General features: G+C 32.3%; 1 protein-coding gene across 5 annotated transcripts in view; it reads left to right on the forward strand.

The window, feature by feature from the left end:
* Positions 1-17,369, forward strand: part of LOC108910125 (poly(rC)-binding protein 3) — a 228,360-nt gene extending 210,991 nt beyond the window's left edge. For 4 of the 5 annotated variants that reach the window (XM_018714652.1, XM_018714642.1, XM_018714661.1 and 1 more), the window contains exon 9: positions 3,365-5,247. In XM_018714652.1, the coding sequence (XP_018570168.1) occupies positions 3,365-3,695 (331 nt within the window). In that variant the 3' untranslated portion in view covers positions 3,696-5,247. Of the gene's footprint in view, positions 1-3,364; positions 5,248-8,410 lie in introns of those variants that run through there. The other variant, XM_018714674.1, reaches the window with a different exon arrangement.
* The last annotated feature ends 2,732 nt before the right edge of the window (positions 17,370-20,101 follow it).

Genomic DNA, 20,101 nt, shown 5'->3' on the forward strand with positions numbered 1-20,101 from the left:
GTTTATCGCGTGCGAATATATACGTCTGGAGCAGTTAGACCACTTATAGTTTTACATTATGTTGTGTTAAATTACGATTTACGATAAATTTTACGATTTTATTTTGAATAAAATACAGTATATGTACTAAATAGAAACTGAAAGAAACATGAACAATCTTGGTACTATTACCAGTACCTCTTTCCATAAAAATATTTGTCACAATCGGTATAAGCTCGCCCGCAAAAATTCGCCTTACCAATTGCAATAACCGAGTCACTATGCGCACGGTTGCGAATATATACGGTTTGAGCAGCCTGATCCAATTTAACTATTCATGCGAATTTATCCGTCTGGAGCAGTTTGAGCCCTATAAATTTTTAGCGAATATATACGTCTGGAGCAGTGAAAGGGTTAAATTATGTACATTTTTTTTAAACTCTGCATAGGTAGTTTTTCATTCAAGTAATTCTTGAAGGAAGTTATATTTTTATAATTAAAAAGTTCTAGAAGCTATATTCAGTTATTTTAAAGTTATTCGTTTATTATCAAACAGCTTTTTTTTACCAGTGCGTCATATTCGTTACATTTTGCGCCTGTTTTGAAAAATTTTAGCAAAAGGATGTTTTTCTGGGATCACTTGTGTTACGAAAAAATCGAAGGTGACCTGATTCCCCTTCCCCCTTCTAACTGCTTATATCATTTGATACTGTATTATTTACGAGCGAGTGTACGAGCGAATGACTAGTGGTAGCGTATGCACCTGTAAATAGTTAGGTTTAATTAGTTTAAGATAATAAAGGTACAGAAAGCGACGATTGAAGATCGTTACGAGAGGAGATCCCGACCGCCTAGAGGAGTAAAATAACCATTAAATCAATTGATGTGTTCTTGGAATCTTGCAAGGACACATTCACTACCTTTGTCCTGTTCCGAATTAAGCTGTAAGTCTGTGTTCCCGATCTCAAAAACACATCAACTGATCCAACAGATCCTTTGGATCGATTAAATTTTATTTGTGGCTGGTAAATCTGCAAATTTTCGTCTGGAAATGCGGAAGTTTGTGGATTTATCAGATTTTAGTCCTTAATCCAGCCAAGCAGCCTACGAGTCCACTTTATCTGCAAGTCTCGGGACCCTTGAAGTACCAAGTCAGTTGTTTTTTTTTTTGTTTAGCCTTAACCAAATTTTGTTTGTTATTTAACAGTACAAACAACCAAACAAAGATATGAAATTTTGAAGCAACGAAATATTAAATAATTTTTAATTTTTTGACGTTAAACTCAACCTACAAGTATGATTTGAATTTTGCGAAACTTTTTAGAAAAATTTACTTATTTTTTATCTTAATTGCGTAATTATTTTCTAAAGTTAATAATAAATAGTACAGCTTGTATAAACCAGCTATTTCAGATGAGTCGAAGTTGTGGTACTGGAAACAGTTCGATCAAATTCATAAATCAAAAAATGAATTAATTTTGAGACATTTTTTGTAAATTCTAGGCTTTATTGTGAAAAATCGTGTACATTATTATTTTTCAAAGTATTGTCCATCCCTAGCCACTATTTTTTCCCATCTTCCTGGCAGCATACGGATTTCACGTCAAAAGAACAACTCATCTTTTGATGCAGTCCACCATCGATTTAATTTTTCGTATCTTCGCAAAATTGGAAGCACTACTTAGCCGGGCCGTGTTCCACGGATCAGAACAAGTAGTAATCCGATGGAGCAATATCTGGTGAATCTGGCAGCTGCGATAAAACATCTCGTTTCAAAATTTCTAAGTATTTTTTGACTTCATGAGAAACCTGTGGCCTTTGTTCAAATTGCAGCAGTTTTTTCTTCACTGCAAGGCTCAAACGCATGAATTGTGTTCGGTGGTGTTCCACCAAATACAAAGCCTCAACTTCGAACCACGAATATTCAGCCTTGCCATCAATGTTGATGCATGACCAGGCAAACCCCACGATTTTTTACGCTTTGGATTATCATAGTGCATCCAATTTTCATTGTGAGTGACGATACGATGCAAAAAGGTCTTTTTTTACCATTGAAGCAATTGTTCATACCTGAAAAACCCTCTTCAACATCTCTCCACTTCAATTCATGATACCCAATTTCCTTGCTTTTGAATCGAGTGCATTTAAACGTTTGGAAACGGTTGTGCGAGCAACATTCAACGATTTCTCTTGCGTTTGACATGAATCTTGGTTGAATAATGATTCCAATTGCTCATCTTCGAACTTTTTCGGTTGACTGGGGCGTTCTTTGTCAACTGTATCGAAATCACCACTTCTAAAATGTCGAAACCAACACACCTGTTTTTATGTATGGGCTATGTTCTTCGAACGTTTCCAACAGTACTCGGCGACTTTCAGCAGCACTTTTCTTTGAATTAAACAGGAAAAGTAAACTTCCCGTAAATGATGTTTTCTTGGTTCTTAATTTGACATCTTCCTGCATGAATTAAAAATTCTTATTACCCCTGATCGCTGGTTCTTTACCCAAGGTCATCAAAGCCTGCACAAAAAGATCAAAGTTCAACATCTTTTGGTTTCAATTCATGACATCCAATTTCCTTGCTTTTGATTCATATCGAGTGTATTTAAACGATTGGAAACGGTTGTGCCATCAACATTCAATGATTTATCTTGCGTTTGACATGAATCTTGGTTGAATAATGATTCCAATTGCTCTTCTTCGAACTTTTTCTGTTGACTAGGGCGTTCTTTGTCAACTATATCGAAATCACCACTTCTAAAACTTCGAAACCAATATTCACACATTTTTATCTATGGGGTATGTTCATTGTAAGTTTCCAACGGCACTCGGTGACTCAGCAGCACTTTTCTTTGAATTAAACAGGAAAAGTAAACTTCCCACAAATAGTGTTTTGTTGGTTCTTAATTTGACATCTTCCTGCACAAGTTAAAAATTCTTATTACCACCTGATCGCCGGTTCTTTACCCAAGGTCATCAAATCCTGCACAAAAAGATCAAAGTACCAATAATGAAGTGGAATAACTGGTTTATACTCATATGCTGTGATAATAGTAACTGTGTTTAATTCACTTACGATTTTAGCTATTCTAAATGCTTAAGTGAAGTTAACTGAGCTGTCAAGTAAATAAAACACGACTAATGTCTAATAGTTTTCTGTAAATATTAACACAATATTGTTTGATATTAACATAATATTAAAAATTAGACTTTTTCTTTTGGATTTATTGGCATAAAACACGTGTACAATATTGGTAATTTTCGATTGAACGCTTAAATTGGCTTGGTATCGCAAGGGCCCGGCGTTGACCGAAAACTCACACCTCCCGACCACTGCTCATCACGTCAACATTACAATCCCGTATTTTCTGTGTGTTTCCCTAGTGTTGAGCTGCAGAAAGCTAACCTTGAGGCCCAAAACTCTCCTAGCACCGGTGGGTCCAGCCAGTCCTCCACTGCCGCCTCTCCCTTGGCTAGCGCCATCCCTATTGCCCAACTACTGGCCAAACCGGGTGCCCTTAACGCCCTGACAAGCCTCAGTGCTCTGGGCGGCCTCACCGAGCTACTGGGCGGCCAAGGGGGGGCACCCCCCGTCCAGACCACGGGAGTCCATCGTACCCACAAGAGCTACACGCCCCGGCTCCGCTCACCGGGCGGTAGCGGTTCCGAGGGCTCCAAATTGAAGAACGAGAGGAACAAGTTTAATCCATATTAGGTGTTAGGGCACATTAGTTCTTTTCAACTAAGTAAGCACACACTCATTGACTTTATACTCTTGCATCGTACGTCGGTAACTTTGGGGCCACGCTCGCTTTTCGAATTCGTTGTCAGGCATGTGATTCTCGCGCGGTAGGGTTGCATGTTCCGCTTGGTGTTGGTTTGATGTCGTTCGTGTAACCTCCCGAATTAAAACGTGCCGATACTTGCCACTTTTCCGGTATTGTAACTCCTTCGGTTTATAAAAATTAGCGAAAATGTCTTTATTAACGATAGATTTGTTTGTTATCAATCTTCCTTTTCAATTAAAACGGTGGAGTTGTGGCAAGTTGAATTTTGGCATTGCACATAGTTGCGCCTTCTGTTAGGTGTTAAATTTTGTAAATTTAGTGCCTTTCGCCGAGCTATCTTCTACGAAGATATCTAAATTAATGTGTTGATATTTGACGAGGTTATGGTGTGTGGTAGAGCAAGGTATTTAACGGAAGAAGTCTTTTTAGTTTGTTCGTACCACTGATTTGCCTGAAAATTAGGATATAAGAAATGGGCATCGTAAATAACGTTAGTTTTAGAATACATGATTATTACAAAAAAAAAAAAAGGTATAAAGTCAATGATTTTTTATGTATCTGTTAGAACTATAAACACGTATTCATTTTTATACTACTTTACATTGACGTATATATTGCACTTTTTATTTTTATCACTTAGTACAGATCGTCGTTCTAGTATTTATCTTTATTTTTATTAAATATTTTCAAATTTTTTTTTTCATAACGTTTTTCGTCTTTATATATATTATACACGGTTACACAACAATAGTCTACATAACCTGTATAACTGGTCGAAGTTTTATTGGATTTTGATGTATATATAATGCAAGTTATATATATATTTATTTTTTAGGTTTAGTTATTTTCTAGGTATAAGCTAAAAACTACAGGGTACGTCGTGTTTATTTCCAGCTAGGTATAGTTCGAAACATGCCAAATATCTTGACAAGGACTTTAGATTGTCTCCGAAATGTATCAAAATCGTAAATTTTTGCGCTGCGCCACTCATCAGTCATCCAAAAAAAAAAAAAAAGAATTATGTGAAACCATAAAATTTGGCCAATTATACAGCTAGCAAGTAGATCGGGTAAAATTCTCTTTATATATAAAGATGTAGTTCCTTTTTTTTAAAAAAAGAAAAAAAATTAGCGTGTCTGTACTGAATTACTTTTTTATGATAAAGTTTTGGTAGTAATGAACAATAATAAAAGTTAGATTAGTTTTGTACAGGATTGCTGAAGCCTTTTTGTCGCAGGCAGCTTGTTGTTGACATATCAGCTCGGCTGCGTTTGTATCAAAACAAAAACAAGTGAAATAAAAGTGTACGTTTTATAGATCGTAAATGGAAGCTTTTTTAGGTTACAATTATATTACAAAATAGTTTGTAAGATTAATAATTTCTTTGTGTAGTCTATGTTACTGGATAATTTTATATTTTAGTGTTCCTTCAGATCCAAATTGTAAATGTATTGAGATGCAATACAGTTATTGTGTGTACAAGCACTTTTTATTTAGTAGGTTATTAGCAGTTTCGCAGTAGACGCGACTTCGCACGGAACACCGCCGGCTGGAATTATCTGACTTCAAAATTTCACGCCGCAGTTATCGGTGATAGTTTCGGAAAAATATAATTTTTACAATATTCGCAAACTTAACAAAAAAAAAAAATTATGAATTCTCGATTACTTTTTGAATTTTTTTGTTAAAAGAAAAAAAAAATACATTAATTTACTGTTTTCCTTTTAACAGGACCCAGAATCGAAAAAATTAAAGAACACTTTTCAAATAACATTTTTTTTAAAACCTCAAAAATAAAATCGAAGTAAGCCTAGTCCTTAATTTAGATGATAAATTTTAAATGCCAAACTTTTCGGATAAATCCACGAGTAAAAATCACATGGATTACAATCTGGCGACCTTGAAGGCCATGAAATATGTCTAGCGGCTTATCCCCACCTGTTGTGAAAATAACACAGGCCGACAAAATTTGGCCGACTCTCTAACCCAGAAACCAGAATGTACTTTTCCGAAGGATTTTGCTGCACTGAATTCGAATCGAGGTCCAAATTTCTCGATTGGCTCTGGTTTTCGAGATATCCTAACCTAAAAGTGCCAAAATCGTGATTTTTTTGACATATTTGAGGTTATTTTACATGGAAAGGTAATTTTTTTTGCCAAAACCATTAAAATTATAAACCCTAAGCCCAAAAACCCTAAGCAATGAACCCATAAGGTTTGTGGTGCTGTAATGTCAGTATATTCAAAAATCGAGAAATATGTCAAATTACTAAATTTCAACATGCGATTTCTCAAAACGAAAAATGATACAATGATAAATCCAAGTGCGTTTTAAAACATAAGTATAGTACCTTAACACCCCATTAATGGTTTTAGCAGAAAAAACTATGTAAGTCCAAGAAACATAACCTCAATTATGTCAAAAATCTCTATTTTTGCACTTTTAGGTTAGGATATCTCGAAAACCATAGCCAACTGAGAAATTTGAACCTTGGTTCAGCGCACCAAAATCCTTTGGGAAAGCATATTCGTGTTGCTAGGTTAAAATCTTTCCAATTATTTAGATAATCTTGACATCTGAAATGAGACGAAACACCATTTTATTAAAACCACATGGATTTTCCTACATTTAAGGGTATATCATCGAGAGTTTAGGCAAGTTTTGTGTGTGGGTGAGATATAACCTACATTTTAGATATGTCATAAACTTTTTAGGTCATATCTCACCTGTACTGAAAACATGTCGGTAGATAGGCCTCCAAATAGCAATTGCCCAAAACCGGTTTACATCTGCCGTGATTTATTTTATTGAATTCAATGTAGAGGTAAAAAGAAATGTCCTATTTAAAGTAATAAAAAAAAATTACTGGAATTACAAACCTTGGAAAGGATGTAAGAAAAACAATACTTGATAGGTTTGAGATACATTTTTCTTAGTAAGCAAATAAAATTACACTAATTTACCGTTAGATCAATATACAGGGTGTTTTTTAAGTTGTGGTTTTAGTCCTTTACATATAACATTTTTCAAATAATTTTTTTGAGCATTTTCTCCCAATCATCTGAACAGTCTTTCCTATGCGTTTACATAATTTCTCCAATCTCTCAATTTAGTCTTATACACCTTGTAATTCAATTGAAAATCGCATGGCTACAATCTGGTGACTTTGATGGTCATGAAATTGGTTTATAGCGGCCTATCTACTGAAAAATTCATTAATTTCAATTGGATTTATTCAGCTTATAACGTGAGGGTTTTTCATAGCTCGTATGTGTCTGCTTCCTAAATTATTTATTCCGTTATGAGTTAAAATTGCCTTATCTATTATAGGAACGCACAATTTTTGCTATAAAACCCACGCTACCGTACTCTTCTAGGATGGTGTTGAAATATTAAAGCTTGAACTTGTTACACATGATATGGATAAAATTGATTTTCACATAAAGTGGTGTGCAAAATGTTACTTGGGATTTTTTAACTAATTTCGAAAATGTCTTCAACCTACAGCATTTTAGATGAATTAAGTTTTTTGGCATGGTAATAACGATATTCCTATAGATATCCTGTTTCTTTTTTTTATCATCATAGACAACCTTATGAACTGTGGGATGAAATCTCAGGAAAATGAAATCGTGATGCTATAAGTGCATTTTGATGACACTCCTCGTAAAATGATAAAACAATTAAATCATTACTACTGTAAATGCAGGCCAATTTTGTTTAATATCCAAATCAGTAGTACTTGTAAGACACTTTGCATCGTGCAAAGTTACTAGTATACAATAAAAACGAAAAAAGAAACACAATATAGGAATTATTTTAAGCACTCATTATTTTTGAAATTTTGAAAAAATGTTATTTAAAAAGTTTGCTAACATTGAATTCTATGTAGAGTTAAAAGGAAAACCCATACTTGTATTTTGAAACAAGTAAATAAAAAAAAGGAAATACAAAGCGGAGAGTACCAAAAACAATTAGGTGACTTATAGAAATGTTCTAAGGACGGTAGTGAAGAAATATTTCTCGATTCTTCATATTAACACTGTCAGATGATTGCAGTCCATTTTTTTTACTGATGCACTTAAAAAAACAAAAAAAAAAGAAAGAAAAATTGTGCACTACAAATGAAAGTAAAACAGAATAAGTATGAAAGTTGGTAAAGTGATTGTGTGCCCATCCTAAGCTAACAGACCGATGCCTTATCAACCAACCAATCCAGGCAAGAAGATTCACATTTTCCTGGTAAGCTTAACCATCCATTATTTCCTGTCAGTGCCTTGACATAATTTTTCTAAACGGAAGCAATGTCCCATAACCACCACATAAAAATTAAAAATATTTAATTTTTTTTATTAGCTTTCATAGTTTTAATCACAAACGTTATTTTGAGTGGTGATTAAGGACGTTAGACCTAAAATTTACACGACCTTTAACCTATACAATAAAATATCTTGTATCCTATTTTTGATCCAAATTAAAAAATCTTTGCAACGTGAGAGGATTTTTGTAGCTTAGTTATTTCTCTTTTAGAATCCAAAGTCACTAACAATAGCTTAAAACTTCACATTTTTGGACGATATATTGTTGGTGGCTTAGCTTCGGCAGTTGTCGGCGACTTTTTAACTGTTTGTGTTTCGGTAGGATATCGATGGAGACAGCTGGCCTGCCTCTGCCCGGATACCACTACATAGCCCCAAACCACATTGTTAAGGCTCCGATCCATTGAGGTAGGCAAAGCCCCGTGGATAGTTAGAAGCCCCCATTCTCAATGGTATCTCAGAATACCATACTAAAAAAGGTCTGATCTGTGAAATTTAAATATTTGACAATATGTCGCTAAATAATTATGACGAAATAACAAAAAAAAAAACTAACAAGATTGGTACTGGGGATCAAGCCAAAGAATTTTTATTTTCAATTTTTTATAAATACTATATTTATATAATATATTTAGATACAATCAGAAAATTTAATGTATTATTTATTAGATGTTTTGCTAGTTAGTTCCATTCAAAAATGCAGACAGACTAGTATTTTTACCAATGATTGGATTGTTGTTGATAACTAAATGTTTTAAAATTTGTACATAAGTTTTAAGCGGTCCTGACAATTGTCCTGTTGAAAATGTTCGGAATGAGATTGGTGTTTCTGTTCATTAAATGTACATAAATAGGTAGCTAAAACTTTGCTCAAAAGCTAAAATGTAAATCAGCATATCTAAAACCGTTTACTTTTTTCAAAAAATGTAGTTACCCATCGTAGAACAGAAGCTTTTAAAGGGAATTGAAAAGTCAATATTAAAATACTTAATTAATATTTTCACGTTCATTAAATTACACTTAAAATATATAATTTGCCATCGAGCATACAGGGTCGGGTAAAAGTGTCGGAACACCTATATACAGGGTGAACCGTAAGTTTGATTAAAAACGCCTTTAACAGGAGTTTTTGGAGTGTTTTTTGTTCTTTTCAATTACGTACTTTAATTTCCAACATCTACATTATTTGTACAGATACGGCATTGTCAGTTTTTTTAAATGGACCGCCCTGTTTATTTGAACAGTATTAAAAAGGCAGATTTTCACTGATTACAATCATATAGGTTTTGGTGGGTCTGCAATCTATTGTTTTTTTAATGTTGAATAAAACAATAAAATAAAGAGTTGTTTATATTTTTTTTGTCACGGCTACCTAACAAAGTAATTGGGTTTGGTAAGAGTAAAAATTTTATTTAATGAACGTAAAATTTGTTATTGCAAAATATGAAGCACCTGAATATTAAAAAATTGGTGACCTTCGGCAGCCTGACAATATCCTACTCGTTCAACGAAAGCTTTTAAGGAATTTTGAATGCATGCTGTGATATTTCTTGAACGGCCATCCTAATTAGATCTTCCAACTCTTCTAACTGAGGTTTGGTCGTGTAGACAACAGATTTTAAATGACCCCAAAGGAAATAGTCTAACGGACTTAAATCTGGCGATCACGGTGGCCATTCAATATATTCTCTTCGCCCTATCCATCTCTGTGGAAATACATTATTTTGGTACCAACACACGTCAACTCTTTAATGAGACGGAGCTCCATCTTGTTGGTACCTAATGTCATTTGGGAGTAGTTCAAAATTTGCTTTATTTGAAAATAAGGGAATCAATGCTGGAACTATTTGCTAGCGCAAAAGTTGTAAATAAGGGTTAGAGTTCAAATTTTCTCTAACAAAGAATGGGTCGATGATGTGTCCTCTGATTATGCCCATCTATACATTTAATTTCTGAGGATATTGAGTGCGATTTTCTTCTATCCAATGTGGATTTTGATCACTCCAGTAAAGACGGTTATGTCGATTTATAAAACTGTTAAAGCAGAATGTCGATTCATTGGTGAAAAGTATATTAATATTCTAAATGGTGTTCATCATTTCCTCACAGAATTGCATCCTTCTATCAGGGTCATCCTCATTTAATTCTTGTGCTAAATGTACTTTATATGGATGAAATTTATTTTTGGACAATATCCTGCTTACTGGTCTCGCTAATATTGTGGTATAAGGCTACTTGAGGCACTGAAGTTTTTCGTTTTTCTTGTATATTGAGAAGAACATCTAGTGACCTATCTTCACTTGTAGCTGATTTATGTTTGCTGAATTTTTTAAGATTTTTAACACTTCCCGTTTGATGAAACTTTTTCATTAAAAATATTGCATGCATCTTGCAGATATCTCATCCTGTCTCCAAAACCAACCATCAATGATGAAATTCTTTCACATTCACTTAGTTCACCCATAACTTGAAGTTTTAACAGCAATCTTAATAAGTAATAACTGTATTTCACTATTGACTGCATCTGACAGGAATAGATGATTTATTTCTTTTAAAAAATTTGCAAAAATGATAGCAAACCAACCCGATTACTTTTTTATGTAGCCATGACAAAAAATATAAACATCTGTTTATTTTATATCCAACATTTGAAAAAAAAACAACTAGAAAGGTAGGTAAGTCCGCTACCGCGGACTTGACCTTTGCCTCGGGCCGCGCTGCGCGCGCCTCGAGCACCGCCCCGCGATGCGTTCTCTGTGGGTTAGTAAATAAATAATATATAATATTTTTCAAAAACCCTACCCACCAAACCCTATATCATTGTAATCGGTGAAAATCTGTCTCTAAAAATGTTAAAATAAACAGGGCAGTCAATTTAAAGAAACTGCCGACAACACCGTATCTCTAAAAATAAAGTAGATAGAATATAAATACTCTAAAAACTTTTGTTAAAGGTATTTTTTAATCAAACTTATAGTTCACCCTGTACGCAGGTGTTCCGACACATTTGCCCAACCCTGTATAAAATATTAAGCAATAAACCCAATTTATAAAATTTCCTTAAAATTCTAAATTATAAAAACGTGATAAATCTAGTTAGTAACCTGTTTGATAAACGTGTCGTTGCTCAAGTAAAAAAGTGCATTATTTCTGTAAAATATAAAGTTCAGTTGCCAAATCTTACATTTCGACAAAATAAAAAGAATTATTTACAACAGGACAATACCGGATGAATCGTTTCTATTGTTTTTGACTGTTAGACAGTTGTTTTCGAAACTCGTTTTTTAATTTAATAATGCTTATCGTAGATTCAATTAGAATTTAATTTGTGTACGTAAACATAAGGAGTGATATGGGCACTTTGTGTTTTACAAGTTTGGGATGCAACACGTTGATTTGCATTTTTTAAATTGGGCTGTGGAACTTAAGAGTATTTGTTGTATTAGTGTAATTTTTCTTCCAAAAAAAAAATGACGACTTTTGTGCCAAATTTTACTTCCTACCTTAACTAAAATGCTCATCACATAGGCTGCACGCTAGATATTATACTAAACTAATTGTAAGTAATCGTCTATTAGGTCTATGTATTGGGCAGTTACCTACTAAAATGCTCATTTCACTCATCTATTCTAATAATTAACAATGCAATACATTTGCAATTATTACAAAAGTCTATTTGTCAATAGCGGTAGGTGTACTGTGATCACGTAATGTAACATTGCACTGTCGCAACATGATGTTAACAATAATGTAGGTTTAATAGGGCTTATGTTAGCAGTGAAAATCCAGTACCACAATCCCACAGATCTCGTTCAAAAGGATTTAAATTGCATCTAATTTCATTTAAAAATGTTTGGGAGTTGAACGATCTTTGACTGATGGACTTATCCTTAGGCACAAATGTACATGTTGCTTTTTTAGGAAAAGTAAATATTTTTAATATTGTGGGCTATATGTTCTGTCCAGCATTGAACTACACCCGCAATATCGTATATGATATAGAAAAGCCGTGTAACTGTAAAATAAATCAATATAAAAAGCTGAGAAGGTTAATAACGGCTTTTTTTTGGTAAGCATTCATTTTACAGTCTTTCGAAATGCATTTCTTTCCTAATATACGCCTTTGGCATAATGGCAGATATCTACTAATTGCTAAGAAGGAGAATCATCGGACATAGACCGGTATTGAACTTATTAGTTCTCATCAGTATGTCATGGGTGAGATATAACCTATAAAATATAGTCGTGTCAACTTTGTGTCAGTAGATATTGAGCAGTAGCAATGACATTTAAGATATCACATATTTTTTAGGCTATATCCTACCCATACTATAATTCAGTACTGGGTGGGACGTGTAACCCACAGTATTGTTTTCCATCCATATCATTGCTTATAAAGATTATTTCATCTAATGCGATATTAATTATGTTTTCATAATACCTTCGTATTGGTAGATAGCTCTGTGCTCTATATTAAGTAGCAATGACTTAAGATATGACACATACTTTATAGGTTATATTTCACAAATTATAAGATTTACTTAATAGAGCTCTAATAGCACTAATTCATATTTATCCGTCATGAAAACCTTTTTAAATATAAATTGATACAGTCCTTATAAAAAAATCAAAACAACTATTACGAAAGAGGACGGATAATGTACACTGACGTTGATGTATCGATATGTCAAATGTGCCACTTCTCAAGAAACATGCATCATTAAAACAAGATTAAACAATGTGCCTTCTAAGTTAAAGTGCATATATTTACATGATATGCAATAAAACAAACAAATAAAAAAAATTAAACAAATTTTTCTTTCATAAAAATCACTATAGCATATCCGACACTGACGTGCTAGATTAACTAGATTTAACTTTGTCCTTACACATATCACCTTTTCCTAGGTCATTCAACTCTCAAGCATTCTTTGACTACTTTTTAATAATTTTACATTTATGAAAGGCATTATTTTATTTGATAATTTCTTACAGTAAAACTGTTACTCAAGTGATAATTTCTGTGAGGTTATGGTAAAATACTGTTTTGTATACTACTCGTATTTTATTGTTGTACTTCACGGGAAAGATGAAAACTTTGACACAACTACTGTGGTTTTCATTAAAATTAACAAACATTGGCATAATCATATGACACGGATTTCAAGTACAAATTTTTTATTTTGTTGTGTCGGTGTTTTTGGCTTTACAAGTACATATCATATATTGAAGTTGTTTATTACATTATGCTAATGTAAAAAAAAATATTCTGGTTTTATTTTTTATTACTATTATTGCTTGTTATGTAGTGGTAGTGATATTGTAATCTAGTCCTCACTAACAATTTATCACATTTATTATTAGTCTAGTCATTTTTTTAAGCTCAAACAATTCGGATTTAATCCCAGTAGGAATTATTAAGGAAATTATAAATGTTGTTTGAGGTTATGTAATGTGGCTGTTGCGCGACGAACCTAGGACTGTGCGGTAAAAGACAATTATTTGGGATTAAGTCCAGTGACTAGGCTACATTACATAATTGATGTTATTTATTATTCGATCTAAACGTTTGACTATAATAGGGACAATCTCGTTATCCCTTTGTGTTACTGACTGTTCATAATATTAGGATTACGGTAATTATAATGTGCCAATTTATGGATCAAGATTTTTCCGGATTCACTGAAATGTACAAAATTGCAATTTCTAAAATGTACTTAATATGGAATGACCTGCTGAATTGAGGATTTCTAGCGCATGTGTGATGCCTGTGGCGTTTGAACTAGACTCGCTCTTTTTGCCCTTCTCGATTTGGCCGATGCCGTATTTAAACAGAAGTATTTGAAACTTTGATTACGTTCAATTCAATTTTCCAAAATTCATAAGAAAAGTGCCAGTCTAGTGTCAGACTCATTCTGTATAAAATTTTCAATTTGTACAAATCTATACCAAGCAAATCAAGATGGAATTTTTTTAATGTAAACTAGTGGAAGTTGCTTGTACAAGGTTGTAAGAACGTGATTCAAAATTTTAAACAATGCTAATATCAATTTAAGTTTGTAGCGGTTTTAACGTTTTTTAACATTCATGTTTTCTCAGTGTAGCTTAACATTTCATTCGTTTTAACTGTGAAGTGATAACGATATTTTGAGAATTTTCTCCACATTTATGTGGACACTATTATTTTAGTATTGTGGTGTTTTGAAAAATTAAAAAGTTTATGCAGCTCCTGTACTAGCATGTCCGAATTCCATCTCGAATTACTTCAACCACTATAGCTCTCTACAGGGGGAGCGTTACACAAATTCTAGACCTTATAACTGCTTCTCTAGGGTAGACTTTAAAATCTCAATCAATGCGAGGGGGTCGATGTGCGATTTCGGATAGCCCTGCTCGCGTCTTAGCGGTGTAGTTGTTAGCAGGGGCCTTATGTTTGGCTATCTCATAGTTGTCGTGTTGTGCCAGGCAATCAACGGTTAGCTTTGTCTGTAGCGTAACGCTCAGTACTTATGGTGCCAAATGTGGTAGATGTCGTTAATATTCGTAATTCCACAAACTAATAACTGTCGAGGTCGTGGCCAGTGTTGCTTGGAATGGCTTCTATTTGCATTCAAAGGTATTCGTGAATTTATTTATTATTTCCATGTTTAAAGCATGATTCGTTCGGAATAGCCGCATATTTTATTTTATAAAAGGGTGTAATTCGATGTTTAATGAAGAGTAACAGCACTTTGAAATAATTAGGTGCCACTTTGCATTTTGCCGCCTTGAATTTGTACATTTACACAAATACTGCTCAGGGTGTACACCAATCTGGCAAACGTGGAATTGAATGAAATATTTTAATTAAATATACAGGGTGATTCAGGTTTAATCTGGATAACTTCAGAAATCGATAGAACTGATTAAGGTAATGTTCATTCATGATATAAACTTATTTCCTAAAGCGCATCGTTTTGGAGATAGAGGGCGTTGAAATATAATTTTTTTCCCGCTTTTGAAATCCGTGACGGTGTAGCAACCCATGAAAAACAAAACTCACAATGATTTGTATAAAGTGACGTTTGTGAAAATCTTTGTTAAAAGTATTATTTCAAAAGTATTTTTAGTACTAAAGGGAAAAAAAGAATTTCTACTTCAACGCCCTCTATCTCCGAAATGACGCGATTTAGGAAATAACTATATCATGCATGAATATGAATATTATTTTAGCCTGTTCTATCGATTCCTGAAGTTATCCAGATTAAACCTAAATCACAATGTATACAGGTTGTACTGAATTGTATAAACCAAACCTGGTGATAAAATTCGGAATAAGAAAAATATTCTTATATACATGGGTCAGGACATGCATGATACCCTATTTTCTATGATACAACATTTTTTACTCATTTACGAGCAATACTTAAAAAAATTGATTTTTTTTACACAAAAATCTTTTCTATTTTTTTAATTTAAATTACCAATTTCTGGGTACATATGGTTTAATTAATTTAGATGATAAACAGAATTTACAGTATTTATTATTAGGAAATAATAAGATGTTTGTATCAAATAAAAAAAAAACAGTAAAATTTTACCAAAGCCCCAAGTGTCCTAAGTTCCCTTAAATGATTGAAGTTCATACTAGTTATAATTTTTTCTTAGAAAGAATAAAAACCTCTGTAAATTTTCATTTGTTTTGTGTTCAGACATTTTGAAATATATTAAAAAAAAAGTTTTCAAGAATAAACACTGTATCTTGGAAACTAAACACTGCCAAATCCATACGCTAATAGAATTTAACCAAAAATTGCATATAATATCCTTTCGAAAAAATTATTTTTTAAATTTTGGCTTATTAAAATAAAATAATGCCCTTGTCCTTTAAATAAAAATTCCACAATATATTTAGATGGACCTTATTTGATATTCAAATAAATACAATTTTATTGGATTTCTTTTTAATAAAAAGGTTGGTGAAAACAAGACAAAATTTTTCAAATGAAAAATGTGGAAATTCAATAAAATTTTGAGTTATAATTTGGTATATGCCCTGCTATGTTCACCTGAGTGTACAGGATCTTAGTGGCAGGTGAATATTTTCAATTAAGTAGTTGAAGTAAGAAATTGACACGTTTTGTTTTCTGTGATAAAACGACATTGTGATACGTTGCGACGCTTAAAAATGGCCACGAGTAGAAGAAGCCGTTTATTAATTTGTGGAATTATTGACCAAATACATTTATAATTAAAATGTAATATAATATTTTAAATTTTTGTATTTAGAAATATATGTGACTGATTTATAACCAAATATTTTTGCAATGTCATCTAATATAGCTGAAATTGCCTATAAAGGTTTCAGCGCCCTGAATTTCCAATGTAAAAATATCACAATCAGCTAAACGTGAGAGATATCATTTATATAGCCTTTATTAAATACAGGGTCTTTATTAAAATAAGAGATTGTATTGTAAGTAGTTAACTTAAAGAGAATTTTGTCTAAGACATACATAAAAAATTATGAGCAGTATTGTTTTTGTGAGATTATATATTTAGTAATATATGATGCCAAAATTTTCCGGATTGCGTGTCCTTAGTGTCGCCAAATACGTCATTTTCTTTTCGAAGGCATGAACCTTCCTAAACCAACCTTACCTTGTGGTATTTAGCACTGTAAAACTATGTAACATAAAGAACCACTTGTAGTCCTCGACGCGATTATTTTTTCTGTTATTCTTCAGTATCGGCATCAAATTTCAGGGTAATTGTTTTAGTAATGCCAGAACAGCAGTTCGGCTGTAGATTATGTTAAAATAGTCAAATTGCGAATAGGTTTATATATCTATATGTATGCTATTTCTAGTGCTTTTGCTTCAAAGATCACAACACGACTGTAATTGTATTTAGCGTAGAGGCACGCTGTTACTCCCAACCAATTTTATATCTAGAAACACGTTACCATATCCCCGACATATCCCTCTTTGTTACATTGTGGATGGAGCCTACAAATTTTTTGCTCAATGATTTCTCCCTCTCCATATCACCTAAAGAGTAACAGCTCAATAAGATATTTTGATATACAATTTAATTATATTTTATTGTATTATGATCACGTTCATGTAGTTTTTAAATATATTAGGAAATAATTATTGAGAAAGAATGTGCAAGGCATTAGCGAAAAAGACAGTTCTAGATGATGCACATATCTTATTGTTCTTTCCATAATGCAAAATGTTAGCTTATTTACTTATAAGATGTTTTATGTTTGTTTTTGGTTAATAAAGTGTGAATATTAACTATGTGTTTTATTTGAATACATGCAACTATAAGTATATGGAATATACTATTCTATTTACCAAAAAAAATTCTGTCGATATTTTAATCATGGTCTGATAAGTGATTACCAGTGGTGGCTCTCAACTTTACTTCCAGGGAGGGTGAAAAAGTTTAGGTACAAAGTATTGAAAAAAAAATAAAATACAGTTGGGTAATTTTATTTTAAGTACTATTGAAATATAGGGAAAATGTACTGTAACATTGTTTTTTATAGTGAACATTGTTTTTTATAGTGAAAGTCCATTCTTCTGCTTTTGTCTAAAATAAATTTTTAAATTCACTGAAGTTTTTTCTTTTACCATTTTTTTGCAAGTGTGTACTACAATCAATTCAAACTTTTACAATTTTTTAAAAAACGAAACTATGTAACAGAATTTTACACCATACATGAACATATTACATTTACGTATTAAGAAAAAAAGGCGAATGGCTATTATTTAGTTATGGTGGGGCTAGACAGAGCTCAAACTACTTCTACAAACTTCTACTCTGTGTTTCGCTGCTGGGCAACGGTAACCATGACCACCGATGTAAACACTTTACAAACTTTACTTTGCAAGTAGTGTTAAATTGACTATACATTACAAATTTAACATATTTTTAATGTTTCATAAGGCAAATCTATGTAGACAACATTGTAAATTAAATTTTTTAACTTATTTTAGAAATAATTTTTTATAAACTACTTTTGGCGCTTTTGAAATTATTTCTCAAGTTTATTACCTACTTTTTAAAAACTGTTAAAATTAAACAATAAATATAAAATCTTTTTTACATACTTACATATCACGATTATAGTAATCAATTCAACAATTTTTAATATCCAGAACATAAAAATTTTTGTCAAGTTAGATTAAATTTCAACTTTTAAAACAAACATTATGCTGAAGACCAAATACACAGATTATTAGCTCAGTATATGACGGTTTTTAGGTCCAAACTTTTGACACATGCACCGATTGACATGAAATTTTAACAGTAAGTAGAAAATTGCTCAAGAAACAAAAGTTACATAGTGCCGATGTGTGCTTTCACCCTAGGGGTGAATGCAGAAAATCAATAGATTCTAAGCAAAAAATGCTCTGTAACGTTTTTTCCAAAAATTAATATTTTCCGAGTTATTTGCAATTGAAAATGTTGATTTTTTTATCGAAAAATCCATATAAACCAAAAATAAAGCTTTTGAAATAACGAATCGATTCATTTTTTGTTGATTACCGTAGATGTAATAATAACCGAGTTATCACTCTCTAAAGGTGATTGTTTATTTTTCGGAAAGTAAAATCGAACTTTTTACCGTAAAATAATGGCGAAAGAACTAATTTTTCAAAGAAAATGAATATTACCTTTTTTAAAGTGTTTGGAAAGACCTTTAAAATGCTTTTTGAAAAAATTCCGTAGCCCAAAAACTCGCGGAGTTATGATGAAAATTAAATGGTCATCTCATTTTTTCGGAGAAAAAATCAACAATAAAATCTATGGCTGAATCATAAAAATAGAAACTAAGCGTAATTCATGTACAATTGACTTCATTTAGGTACTAATAATAGGCTCTGCAAGTTTGACCGGTTTAGAACGCCTGAAATGAAAAAAATAAAAATAAAAAAAAAACCATTTTTTTTTCGAAATAACTCAAAAACTAAACAAGATACGTGAAAAATGCAAGAGTTCAAATTCAATAAAGGTCTTTTTTGATAATATTTTTGCTCTCTTTCAATTTTTCTGAAGAGCAAAAATTAACTGAGATATTACGTTTTTTAGTTTGCATTTGCGTGTAAGGACCACCTTTAAGCCCTTAAAACCTACACATATCGAAAACGAAGAGTTCAAGACCCTTCAACTATAAAGGTTGATCTGTAGCTCTTGAAATTGCCTGCAAATTGCTTTTTGGAGCGATGAAAAATATTAAAAATTAAAACAGTTATCGTGAAAAAACGAATTGTATTATTCAATGAAAATGGCTTAATTTCCGATAGTTTTCGAGGCGTAATACACACACAAACACACATACGCAATCCAAACAGAGGAAGTCGACAGTAATGATAGTTCTTTAGATATGTAAATTATTGATAATAAAGTATAATTGTATAATACACAAATAATTTTTATTTTCCCTTTCACTAATTACATAATTTAAGTTTCGTGTTTTAAGTTATCTCGTTGAATTTGGTAATGAATCGTTGAGTGTTTTGAAGCAAGTAAAAATTCTTCAATTCCTCATTAAGGGTTGTTTTTAAGGGTTGAAACGTTGCAATGAATCATCAGTAATATTATAAACACGAGTCTTTCATTCATTGTAAATGCTATGAAATTGTGAAAAACATTTTTTGCTTTATTTTCTGCAATAAGGGTGTTTTTAAGGGTTGAAACGTTGGAACAAATCATGTATTATTTCATAAACAGTAAAAAATATTCAATTCTTCATTATTGCTCCGTCAAAACATTTCAGAGCCGCGAAACCAAATTTTTGTTTTTTCCCCATAAAGGGTGGATTTTAAGGGTTGAAATGTTGCTACAAATCAAACATTATTACTCAAAACATAAAAGAAAGCTTACATCTATGGTTTTTACGTTTCTTGCAAGAAGGGGTAGTTTTCACCCCCTAAAAACAATAAGCACACATTATGGATATGTAACTTTTGTAAAGGAGGGTGAAATGAGCTTATTCACCAATTTTCATGAAAATCGGTGC

The sequence above is a fragment of the Anoplophora glabripennis genome, unplaced genomic scaffold (genome assembly GCF_000390285.2).
Source record: "Anoplophora glabripennis isolate ALB-LARVAE unplaced genomic scaffold, Agla_2.0 scaffold27, whole genome shotgun sequence".
Lineage (NCBI taxonomy): Eukaryota > Metazoa > Arthropoda > Insecta > Coleoptera > Cerambycidae > Anoplophora > Anoplophora glabripennis.